This window comes from Pseudopodoces humilis, chromosome 2 (genome assembly GCF_049639895.1).
Source record: "Pseudopodoces humilis isolate 2021_Gansu_Grassland_sample_001 chromosome 2, ASM4963989v1, whole genome shotgun sequence".
Lineage (NCBI taxonomy): Eukaryota > Metazoa > Chordata > Aves > Passeriformes > Paridae > Pseudopodoces > Pseudopodoces humilis.
The window spans coordinates 14,686,945-14,700,050 of NC_142201.1; the positions used below are offsets into that span (position 1 = coordinate 14,686,945).

At 38.4% G+C, this 13,106-nt stretch overlaps 1 protein-coding gene across 1 annotated transcript in view; it reads left to right on the forward strand.

Annotated features, from left to right (window-relative positions):
• The window catches only part of MAP7D2 (MAP7 domain containing 2), an 81,730-nt gene extending 69,418 nt beyond the window's left edge, over positions 1-12,312 (forward strand). Inside the window, exons 10-18 of the mRNA XM_088068662.1 lie at positions 2,570-2,802; positions 3,160-3,286; positions 4,519-4,723; positions 4,836-4,940; positions 6,077-6,130; positions 6,700-6,778; positions 7,458-7,644; positions 9,959-10,238; positions 10,704-12,312. Coding sequence (XP_087924788.1) covers positions 2,570-2,802; positions 3,160-3,286; positions 4,519-4,723; positions 4,836-4,940; positions 6,077-6,130; positions 6,700-6,778; positions 7,458-7,644; positions 9,959-10,208 — 1,240 coding nt within the window. The 3' untranslated portion in view covers positions 10,209-10,238; positions 10,704-12,312. The remainder of the gene's footprint in view (positions 1-2,569; positions 2,803-3,159; positions 3,287-4,518; positions 4,724-4,835; positions 4,941-6,076; positions 6,131-6,699; positions 6,779-7,457; positions 7,645-9,958; positions 10,239-10,703) is intronic.
• Positions 12,313-13,106: the final 794 nt, after the last annotated feature.

The window sequence follows — 13,106 nt, forward strand, 5'->3', positions numbered from 1 at the left end:
CTTTATATGAAACCGTACTATTTTCTTGTTGTTCTGGTTTAAGAGCCTGTAGCAGTTTTGGTAAAAAAAAATAAATTACTGTAGGTCTAAAAGTTCAAAGATGCAGTGCCTAAATAATACATTCAGCACATGTTTCTAATCCACCAGCTGAGTTGTACAGCCAGTCTGCTCTAATGCCTATGCATTAGTGCAACATATGTGGCTCTCATGACTAGACTCCTTCCTACCGACCTTTTTGATTGTCATGTCTTTATTAGAGAACAATTACTTCCGTACTAATACTGAGAATGACTCAGCCTTAGTTATTAGCCTGTTTTTCTCCTTCTGTCACAACAAGTTAAATCAAAAGCATTGCAAGGAATATGTGGTAAAGTTGGAAATGTGAACCAAAGACAGCGAGAAGGGACTCTGCTTTGAAGTGTCTAATTAGCAAGAAGCACCCTCTGTGCTGCAGAAAAACATGAGAAAAATGTTTTCTCTTTAATTACCAATTATATTTTTATGAAATGCAGTTGGAAATGACTGCAATGATTAGGCACATGTGAGATGTACATGTTTAGGTGGGTCCTTGAAATCTCCTTTTGCTTTCGGAAGGACCTGGAAATTCATCTCTATCCTAAAGAGGAATCTAAAGACAATGCTAAAACCAGATTTGGTCAACACAAACAAACTCGTTGGCTTCTTCTGTTGCTGTTTTTTTTCAAGAACTGGAATTAGACTTGCCTGTTCACATTTTGCAAAGCCTGCTTCCATCATGGAACAGCAAGGAGTGGTGGGTGGCAGCAGGACAGACAAGGATAGGGACCTTGTCCGCAGCACCCCATCCCATAGGAGGCAAAAGAACTGAGCAGGGTCAGCCAAGAGCCCAGTGACTGCCAATAAAGGCCTTCCTGAGGCAAGGACAAGCCAGGACATCGTGTCAGGATCAGCAGGTTAAGGAAGCCAAGAAGAACAGGCTTACCTACAGCTGAGCTCAGCCAAGGACCAAGGGCGAGGGCCTGAGCTGACAGGGAGCTCCTGGGCCTGCGGGCAGGGGGTACCTGAGATGAACTTCAAATTTAGTTGGGTGCTACTGTTCCTGGAGCCTGAGGGCTTTTGGAGTCTGTGGTGGCTCTTCAGTGGGAGTAAGAAAGAAGGGATGGTGCAATACTCCGCAGTGTTTTCCTCCCCACAAACCAGGCAGCTCTGAGTGAGCTCCTTGTATTCTAATGTCTCAATCTCTTTCAAATGCAGTCTGATATGGTAGAAAAGAACCCTTTTTCTACAGAATTAGTGAGTTTGGGGAGGAGTTGAAAGATGTCTTACTGTTATTGTCTGCTCTGTAATGCAAATGCTGTTCTGGTTGTAATAGTCTCTGACCACACAATACTATAGTTAGATCTATACAAAACTTGCCACTCCAGTCCATTAATTTACAGCTGTTGTTCATGTTTTTCATGCCTGTGATCTGCCAGAATGAGTGTATAGTCTAGAAAGCTTATAGTATATGAAACTCTATATTGTGTAGATGAAAAAAGTGATGAGGGATAGATAATACGTTTATATCATAACTGCATATCTAGGAAGAAGGTTAGAAATACATGTGTAAAGTTCACTTTTTAATGATCTAATGTAAGGTCATTTATTCCAATGAGACTCATATAAATCATTTTAGGATTGTAATATCTTTATTCTTACACTGCTTACTCACACATCCCAGCCTTTCTTAACGTTACAAGTGCTAGTTACTGGTGTTGCATAAATAATGAATGGTGTTTGTGTGTAGTTTTATGTTTCCTGGTAATCTGTTCCCTTTATGTGCACCTATTTTCAGTGACTGTCAAGTATCTTTACCCTTCCACTTTCCCAGAACTGACTTCAGGGTTATCACTTCACCTGAAATGTGCAACAGCCGGATGAACAGTGGGCTGCATTGCTGCTGTGCATTGCCATCATCCCAAGTGCAGCTTGTGAAAGGCTGCAGGGGCTGAGTTGGAGTCGAGTCTGTTGTGTTGGTGCTGAAAAAAGCACTAACTCAAACAGTGTTGCTGACAATATAATGGTTTGATTAGTCCTGTCTCTTTCTGTAGTACCCATACCTTTGTATATAGTGGTATTTGGTGCTTTTTTGGAAAATCAGATACTATTAGAAAAAGATCATGGTTGGCAAGGTGGTATTTGGGTGAAAGCAGTGCACTGTAGCTCATTATAATTTCTACAGACAGAGAGCAGCCATAGGTTTATGTGTTGAGAAGGACTGTAGAAGCAGTAAAGTTGATGGAATTCTTTTGAAATGGACATTACTAAAGTCATTGGTTGAGGTATCCCACAATTTCCTGTCTCTCACCTAGACCTCAGACAGTGTTATTGGTTTATTTTAATGAGAATTTTCTGTAATCATGCGCACTTCCATGTTAGTTCCATGCATTTTAAGTTCTGATTGCATCCAGGTGGTTCTTTTCAGTGTTGTGCAAAACAGCTGATACTCCTCTGTAGGCAGAGACAAGAAAGAATGAGAAATGTGAAGGTGGAGTTTGATTCCAAGCTGTGTAACATCTAGCCTTGTTTGATTTTTATTTTCCCTGATCAGGACAGTTGCAAAGACTTATCCTCAGTCTCCTAAAAATGCCAAACAATATCCAGCTTCTCCTGTGAAGCATCGTGCCACTTCCAATCTCAGCCAGGAAACACCTAAAAAGAAAGCAGACAAGGAGAAAGAAAATGTCAGTCACCTGAAGTCCCCAGGAGCACGTGCTGATGATGTGGTCCAGGTGGCTCCTGAGAAGCATGTGCCTTCTGCTGGAAAGGCTGAGAACAGTGAAGGTGAGCCTTACTGCAAAATATTAGTGCAAGATACCATCGATCCCTGGGACTTTTAAACTGTGATCTTTTCATGAAGCTGCTCAGTCGCAGGCATATGAGAATGAGTAAAGGTACATACTGGAACCTGTGAACACACAGTTTTCACTAAAGTACCAAAAGCATTTGTTAATGAGGATGTGAAAATGCTGACATGTAGGGATGCCCTTACCTATTCCATCTTCTTTCTGCTGAAAACTGTGCTTTGAAAAAGGTGTCTTACTGCTCTGAATCAGGCCCCTTTCAGCCTCTGTATGAACCTGGAATTGCTGGGCACTCTGTTTCCTGCCTGACTTTCCACCCTTGGTTGTCTTCTCCTAGGGAAGATCACAGCAGGAACAAGTGATGCTGAAGAAGCTGCAAAAATTCTAGCTGAAAAAAGACGACAGGCCCGCCTGCAAAAAGAACAGGAGGAAAGGGAGAGACAGGAAAGAGAAGAACGAGAAAGGTCTCTGTCTTGCTGTGTGAAAGTTATTACCTAATAATTTAACCTGTATCACTGAGCTTGAAACTGTAGCAGTTTTGGAATCAAGTGGAAGCTTATATGTATTTGTTAATTTCTTTAATTTCAGACTCATATTTCACTAGTGTCTTTTGCAGTCTCTGTGATTAGTGAAGTTAGAAAATAATAATTTGACCTCTTCAAGAACCCTGAATAAACTATTTCTTTTCCAAATACTTCAAGCATGCCCATGCTAAAGTGTAGTGCACACTGCAGTCTGGACATACCTCAAGTATTTTACATTGTAAAAAATACTTGAGGTGGCTTTAAATGAACAAGTTCACATAGCAGAAACAGTCTTGCAGCAGCAGCAGGATATGCATTAAATGGCAAAGCTTGAATCATTCATAATTAACCTGAAATTCATCTTCCTGCCCAACTCTGCTGCAGGCATTGAGGGCTCTGAGTGTGGGCAGAATGAAGGTTGCTGTGTCTGAGCAGTGAAGTTCTGGCTCTGTTCTGGGAACAGGCTTTAAGGTGGTTCTCCACATGGGATGCTGGTTGCAAGTGTCAGCAAACCATGCACTTCCTTCAATAAGAATAAGAAATCACTGACTCACTAGATTCAGCTTTGGGTTTTCTTATTAAAAACACGATGGGCGGGATGGGAGTGGAATGACCAGCTCCTGCCATTTTGGCCCTGATCACTTACAAAATAATTCTTAAGGAGCATGATGTCCCTTGTGGGCCAGGGAACAACACAAGTGGAATTTAGAACCACTCCTTCCAGTGTTCCACTGTGTTTTGTGGAATTTGCTGCTACTCATCCCATCTGTTTGTCTTCAGATGAAGCAAAGGATAAAAGAACTTGCGTATTTATAAATAGCAGCATTCTGGGTGTCAAGTACAGGGGAAGAGGGTTGTCTTTGTTCTTGAAATTTAATTTTATGATTGACATTCTAATTGACATTAAAACAGAAATGTTTTCTTTGATCATGCATGCTTTTTCAATAGAAATTATAACTTCTATGAAATATTTTAGGTATTAAAAGTAAGATTGGAGTAAAATCTTGGTAGCAACCTGAATTCTGAGCATGTGCTCGATGCCTTCACTGTATCCTGGCATCTTTCATGAAAATATGTGCTGATGGATGTGTTATCAGTTACTGATGTATGTACAGTAGGATTCATGCTAAACAAGATGAAGCCTTTTAAACCTTCTGTTACATTTTTTGCAGGCTTGAAAGAGAAGAGCAGAAAAGAAAGGCAGAAGAGGAAAGACTTCGTCTGGAAGAAGAAGCTCGTAAGAAGGAGGAGGAAAGAAAACGTGAAGAAGAGGCAGCTAGAAAAAAGGCAGAAGAGGAAGCCAGGAGAAGAGCTGAGGAAGAACAAATGCTAAAGGAAAAGCAAGAAAAAGAGCTCCAAGCCAAACTTGAGAAACAGGTAACATCTCAAACAGAAATGTGAAATTTTTATACATGTAAAAAAATACTTCTTAGTATTTGGTAGTCTGAAATAAGTAATGGCCCTAACATAATTTGCACATTTTGCTTAGAGGGAAGAAGCAGAAGTCAAAGCCCGTGAGGCAGCTGAACAACTTCGTCTTGAAAGGGAACAAATCATGCAGCAAATTGAGCAAGAAAGGCTGGAGCGGAAGAAGGTGGGTATTTGCATCTCAGGATAATTATTTCATTTCTTGTTAAACCCATAACCCAGGAAGCACCCAGTAATATCTACTAATAATCTGGAGGGATTAGAGGTGAATAGTTATGCCAGGTTTAGTATTTGTTACTTGCCTGTTAGGGGAATGTGGACATGGAAAATCTGTAACAAAGTGGAATTGCCTGAAGCAAATGACTTTCTACTAGGCATTGAGCAAACACAGAGCCAGCCTCTACCTGAAAATTTAAATACCTGAGACAAACAAGGAATGGCATACCAAGGCAAATGTCAATTGCTGCCCAACCCAGGACATCACTAACTACTGAGAAACATGAGTGACTTTGTTTAAAACTTACTCAACAAAAGCTCTGTGTCATTAATTGAGAAAGTTTGTGATTAACAAGCAGCTTTTCCCCCACCTGGCTGTCTCTGGTTGCATTATGCAGAGGAGCAGGATCATCTGGCCACTGCTGCACACAGAAATGGCTGAAGCTGCATAAATTAGCTTTGTTTACAGCTGTGTGACCCCTGTCTGGTTACAAAAGCTCATCTATCCATATGTTTTAAACTGTTCACCACTGAACTAGAGGCATGTCACAGTTGCAGATTAGACAATCAAACCAAGGTGTTTTACATCTCAAATAATTTCCTTTTTAATGAAGAACAAAGGAAAACAAAAGTATTTTAGGATAATGCCTTACACATTTCCAGCAAGAATAACTTCAGATATTTCATTTTGTTCTTCTATTTCAAAAAGGCTAACTATTTTTAAAGGAACCATTTGGAAATTATTGGAAAAGCAGCTAGATTAAAATAACCACTGTTGGTTTTATACAAATGTCTTGTTCCAGAACTGAGCATAACTCATAGCTGCCAACACCTGGTATTAAAAATACTTGTTTCTAAAGTGCATCTGTGCTGAGAAATTAATGTTCTGTAGGATCTGATAGGTTAAAACCAGCTGCAAGAGGGTTTTTATCTTTTTTTTCTTTATTTTTCTTATTTGTTCTCCCTTTTCCAAGACAGGCAGAGAGGATGTCATGACAGTAAAGACATGGTTGTCTTTTTTTCCCTTATCTCTTGTGTTACATATTCTGTCTGCCATCTCATCCTCAAATTTATTTTGATTTATAGAGAATAGATGAAATAATGAAGAGAACAAGGAAGAGTGAAACCCCAGAAATAAAGGTATGAAACAGTATGTGGTTGCAGGATTAGTTTTGTTTTATTATCATAGGTGGAAATTAAATTTTAGGGTAGTTCCATATTATTAAGTCTGCTTAAGTACACTCTAGACCCACATTTTAGATGCATTTCAAACTGACAGTGACTGTTGCCGTGTCACAGTCACTGCTACAGAGACATAGCTTTTATGCAGCCTTTGCTGATAGGATAATTGTCCCCCTCACTACCTAGCAAGGGGCAACAGCCTGTTCCTGCATGCTGGAGCTGTAATGTTTGCTGCTGATCTGTTGTCCTGCTTTGTACCAGCCAGTGAATTAGTTACTGAGCTCTCTTTGTTATGCCTGTCAGGAATGTGGGATTGAAAAGAAGGCAGTTGTGTCCAGCTAAGAAGTGACAGTCAGGTTTTCAATTAAAAAAAAAAAGAAAAGCAAAGGGAAAAAAAGTCCTGTATTGCTGTTGATGGTCTTTGTCACCCTGTAGCCCTGGGCAGTCTCACAAGTTTTGAGTACAATTGGTTCCATGAAGGTTACAAGTCCTCCCTCTAATACAGCTAAAACTTTACTTGATTTCAGAAGGAAGAGCCAAAACTGGAGATCCCATCAACTTTGAATGTGGAAAAGCAACCAAAGGCCCTTCTTCTCAACCAGCCAGGTAAAAATTGCCATATTTTTCTGACCTATTTTCACAGTTGAATATCTTCAGATTTCTTTGATCTGAGGCAGAGAACTGTGTATTATCATAAGTTCTTTGCTTTCATCTCAAAAAGAACAGCTACATTTGCATCAGTGACAAATGGAGACAGCTTTGCTTTGCCACTTAGTAAAAGCAGAATAAAGTTTCTTCTCCATTTTAATACCTGATGTTGCATTTTTGTAAATGAAAAGTTCTAATTTGCCAATATGTTTCATTGCTGCAACCTACCTTCAAAATTTTTAAGTAGAAATTTTTTGCACAGAACCAAGCTTTTTGTATTGTGATTCTAAATCCTACATTTAATTCGACTTCATTTAAAAAAAGCCTATGTATTTAAGGACTTTTAAATAAAATATAAATATCTGACATTTATCTATATTTTGTTTACTTCCCCAGGCTAAGGTTTTTAGTACATGACATAAAAGATAAAACATTCTCTTCCTGTTTCCTCAAATTTAAAAGATGTAGCATAAGGAGCAGTTTTGGAGTAGAATAGAGGAATGACAGTAGAGTATGATGAGTCATGGATTAAACCGAGTCTACTGCATTGTCAGTCTTCCTTTCTACTCAATCTATAACTTAAAACTATTTAAATAACAAAGTTTCTATTGTCATAATTTCTAACTTTCTTTTACAGAGATCAATGGATTGGCAACCTGCCTGAAAAATAAAAGCTTAGAAAGTGCTGCTTCTGTAATCCCTTCCCAAGATGTAGTTGCTAATGGACTGAAGTCAGTAGCAGGACTTACTCAGCTGGAAGCTGTTGATGGGAAATCTAACAGCATGGAAGATTCAACAGATGAGGTTCAGTCCATGGATGTGAGGTACAGGCTGGATCTACCGACAGGGTTGTGGAATTCCTATGAGACACAGGATTTGGGATTTTGTTTGTTAATACTTTACTACTTTCCTTCTCACGTCCCCCCCACAGTGGCAGCTGGGTGTGCATTTGGGTGTGTTCTGCTCCTGCCAGGATGCTCCTGGGTGTTTGCACAAGAGCCACAGAACCTCATCTCACATGTCTGGGGGAGGAAACTCTGAAATTCTTCCACAGTCCTTACTTACAGATTCCATGCAAGTTTGCCCAAACCTTTCAGACAATTTTGTGAAAGCAGCTACTGCAGATATTGTTCTGATGTCACCATTTTTTAATTTGGCTGCAAAGATGTGGTGCATGAGCATTTCTGCTTCCATACAAACATAATAATAAAAATAATGGATTTAGAATTTTAAGTACTTAACAAGTAGAAATGCACAGAAATCAATAAATAACTTTACGGTTTTAAATATATTGAGTTTTGCATGGGTCTTGGGTCTTCAAAGAGACAAGAGCAGTTGTTGGTTGTTGTAGAGTTGTTATTGTATGAAGACATCAATCTTGAAGGCAAAAAGTTCGGAGTATTAAAGTCTGTGTTAAAAGCTTTCTGGCATAGAGTCCCAATATTCCGAACAGAAGTAGCTCCCCCACCTTTTTTTCTTCTTTTCTTTTTATTCCCCCCCAATACAGGAGGATTTTATTCGTAAATCAGCTAAAAACACAATTCTAAAACAGTCTTCCTACATTAATCTGAGCTAAATTCTAACGTGCAAAAGTAGTGTCAGTTCTTACCCAAAATCTACTCATATAGTTCTATCTGTTCATGCAAATAGTTCTGTCTGTTCTATCTAGAAATGCAAGCAATGTTCTGCTATGTTTTCATTATGTCTGGAGCTACGTTAATTTTGTAAAAGGTAATGCTACTGAACTTTCAACTAGGTTTTAGGGCTTTTTACTAAACTCAGTCTCTTAAGGCACTTAAGATATATTTCTACTTACTTAAAACTAGAACTTACACTCCTACTTCATGTCTGTGTGGCATAATATATTTCAGTTTCTCTAAAGGCTCCAATTCAATCCCTGCCTTCCCTTCTCTCTCTGAGGGACTCAAAGAGGCTTCTATTTCATGCATAAATACTCTCACATTTTGATGGATGTGCAGAAAAGAAGTATTTTTAATTTATATTTTTTTAATTTACATATTTGTATATTTAGGCAGTTAATTTAAGGCTGCTAAGTCAAAACTAGGTTTGAATTTTAAACATGGAATTTTTATACTGTTCTCCCTTTATCAGTAAGCCAGTTGAACCTCTCATGCTTTCTCAGTATTTCCAGCAAATATGTATTAATATATAGAAAACGCCCTGCTGGGACTGACCCAGAAGACCATGTAGCCCATTATTTGGTCTTAGAGAATATGAATAAGAAAAACTAGTGAGGGAGAGGACCTGAGCCTATCACTTGTGGCAATCCAAGATCACTGAAGTGTAGCCTTAGGGATATTGAGGGTGCAAGTCTGCCGTGGCCTTTTAAGTGGCCACTGATTGAGTGTTGCCTATGAGTTGATCCCACTCTTTTTTTCTTTCCAGCTGATGTTTGTGTCTAGGACCTCACCTGGAAGCAGTCTATACAGTACAGTCTTCATTACAGTACATTGGGTAGATTATATTCTTTGATCCCTGTTAAACCCAGTTTTTTATTGGTGGCATTGGACACTCCTTACATTTTTTTGTTGTAGAATTTAATGCGTAATGGTTTTGCCTCGACTCATTCACCACCACATCATGGTTTTAAAAATGTCTGTGAAAGCCTTCCTCTGCTTTCTCTTCTCCAAACTAAAATGCACTAGCCTTGATAGTCTCAGTAAAGCAGCTGGTTGCAGCATTTCTTAAGTTTCATTATGGGATTTCTATGTCTTAAGGTCTTGAGAAATAACATTAAGATTTGAAATGTATGTGCTTTAAGTAAGTGTTTGCAGGATCAGGAGAGTAATGTGAAGGATGCAATAAATACTTAGGTAAAGGAATGGTGCAGGGACTGAAATGATCAGTAAACTCAGTTCAGTAAAGTATCACACATGTTCATTTAGGACATGAGTGCTCATGTTACACAGCTACCACAAACCTTAATCATTAAAGGATATAGGTTAGGTATGACCTTACATCCTTTTTTCTTTGTATTAGGACATTCTCTAGGTAAAAGCTTGCTGGAGCTGTCTCGAGTGGTAGTTTCTGAACAGTCAGAGGTTTAATTTGATTGTTGTTTAATGAGAAGTTATACACCTCTTACTCTGTGTCTTTCTTCCTTTATCTTTCATATAGCCCAGTTTCAAAAGAAGAACTTATCTCTATCCCTGAATATTCACCCATGAATGAACTCATGCCAGGTGTTTCTTTGGACCAAAATGGAACAAGTAATGCCAAGGCTCTTGAAGACCTCTTGGATTTCACAGGCCAAGCTACCTACTCCAAGATGTCCAGTGATACCCTTAGCCTAGATGACTGTAACAAAAACTTGATTGAGGGATTTAACAGCCCGGGACAGGAAAATACACTTAATTCTATCTGTTGACAGCCTCGCTTTTCAGCAGAATAGATACAGGTATAGTATTGTGATAAACATCTTAGGTATGATAAATTGCTGTGATTATTTATTATCTTCCCAGAATTATTGCAGCAGTTCTATACAGCAGTGTGGAGAGAGAAAGCAAGCTGTTCTCCTAGGTATTAGAACATAATCTTTGAGATTTGCAGGTGCCTGTAAATTTGCATTATATGCAAACTGACTGTATCATAGCAACCACAAGTATCTGGTAAATGGAAACATTTCCTTTAGACATCCAGAATTTCTTCATTAATAGGGTACCTTTATGGTAGTTATTGCTGCTGCTTACCATTTTCTGCTGCTATAAAACTTGCAGTGTAGAATTACATACCCTGAAAAGCCAGCATAGTAAAAACCCATAGTAGGCAGGTCTTTTGAAAGAGTATGTTCTCTAAATTACATACCTGAGGTCATCTAACTTGTATAGTTGAGTTGATATTCTTCTCTCTTTTTAATTGACAGAGGTAACAATTTCTGGAGGATATATATCCCTGTGATGCTACTGGCAGTAAAATATGAGCTTGTCATATGAAAAAGCTTCTGCAGTCCTCAAACACTGGAACACTGGATTTCAAATAATCAGAGCTGAATATAACTTGTCTTCCCAGGGAATATGTTGAATAACTGGCTGCTTTTGGTAGAAACCAATGATCTAGAGCCTTGATGTTTCAGGGAAGACGGAGTGTGCATTAGAATTTGAGCTTTAGCTGCTAATAAAGCACTTATTTCTTCTTTAATTTAAAATTCATCTCAACACTTCACTGTGATTTTTACCTGTGCATTTTATTTTTAAATAATTCTTTCCTAAGCTTGATCATACATCCATTTAGACATCTTTTTCTTGTAAATAATGATGGGGTTTTCCCACAGTGCATTGAAACAAAATAATATACTGTACTTTAGTTTTGTGCCTATCTTTTTTTGTCTTTAATAAGGAGTTATTGGCAACTTTTGAGGTGTGTAATTCAAAACTGTAGCTGAAGAGGCTTGAAAAACATATAACTGCTGGAATCAAAAGAGCCTTCTTAATGACTGTGGAGTGTGGGAACTATCCCTTTAAGATTATGTTGACAGTTTTAGTCACTAGTGGCACTTACCAGTTAATATTAATTAGTCTGGGAGCAGCTATCAACTGTGTTTAAAATCATATTTGTGTAACACTTGTAAGCAAACTAGGCAAAATGCCAAGTGTAACCCTTTAATATATATGTAGTATAGCTGTAGTAGATCCGAGTGAGTGATGAGGAGGGTGACACATTAACCTTTAAATACACTTGATTGATACCAGCGGGCTTTCTATCACACAGAGAAGTATTTTCTCTTCCTGTAGGTTAAACAAAATGGGATTGGGTCAGCAGCAAAACAATGTGTGTGTCAGAAACACAAAGGCCAAAATGCACGCCAGGAACACTGGGGGCCCTTCATGTTGTGTAAACATCTGTATGGAACAGTCCACATCAAGATGTACAAGGTCGGGACATCATGTGCCATACAGTGTTAACTTTATTTCTGTTGGTAAACCTTTATGCTAGATCAGGTGCTGCTTTGAGGACATTTTGTCCTGTCCCTTATAAGAATAAATTATAAATGTAACTCTCTTTGGACACTAACACAAAAGACATAAAAAACTTGGGGGGAAGGGGGTGTTTTGCTTTTTTTTCCTTTTTTTTTCTACGTGTGAGAGTTCACAGCATAGAACACATACTCTCAGTTATAGCACCATTCTTGTGCTCTTAAAAGTCAGCAGTGGGAAAGTAACCAGTGACATGATGTGCAATGCCTAAAGAAATCATACCTACAACAACCCAGCTCTATTTATGTTAGTGTACTTCAAAGAAACTTTCTTTTGACTGTGCAGTAAGCTGTAGCATGGTACTGTGTCTTCCAAATAAGTCCTTCATCTATTTCCTAAATAATAAACAAACAGAAACAATTTGTTTTGCTGTAATACATTGTGTTTGACAAATGTCATATTTTATTATGGTGTCATTGTATAACCTGTAGATTTCTGTACTTGCATGACCTGTATAGCATGTATAAAGGTGAAATACATTTTCATTTATGAATCTGACTTGTTTCTTATCACTTTTTATTCCCATATTTCTTGTATGTTAATTTGTTCTGAGGTATTTTCTGAAGGAGGGCATCATACTGAGTGAAGGGGTGGTTGTCAAAACCTCAGAATATTTCACCATTGTTCCCATTGCCATATATTCATTTGCTTTCTGAGGGTCCTGCCGGTACACTGAGGAAGTGCAGGCTGGTGCCAAAGAACCTTAAGGTGAGGACTCCAAATTGTGGCATCCAGAGGGCTGGTGACAGCATAGGGGCCAGTTTGCAGCCCCAGCCTCTGCTGTCTGGTAAAGAAAATAAGCAAAAGAAAACTTGGGAACTGTGATAAGTAGACACTGTTCTGTTTAGTGTGCAAGAGTTGTTCTGTAAGAGTACCTGTGACATAAATGTTGAACTTCTCTTGGAGCTTTGTGTACACACTGCTGCTTGGAAAGTGACTAGCCTGGAGCTGCTGTCAGTTCTCTAGTGAAATGCTGAGGGGAAATTTTTTTAATATATTTTTTAAAATCATCACTTCAGTCAAAATTGCAAATGAGACAATCTGTTTATATGATGAGGTATATTAATACTTTCCATGGTGACAGTTCATTTCATTTGTATTGACTCCTGAAACATTTGTGCTATTTGTCCACTCAATTATTTACTGAGATTGAAGGAAACAAGATGAGTATTGGTGAAGAAATTGCATATTTACCTTTATATTTGCTTTCAGATGTAACTTTTCAAATTTGTCTGTGTATCTGGAGGAGGTACTGTCAGCTGATGAGTTAAATTGCTTCTTTTTGCTTTTAA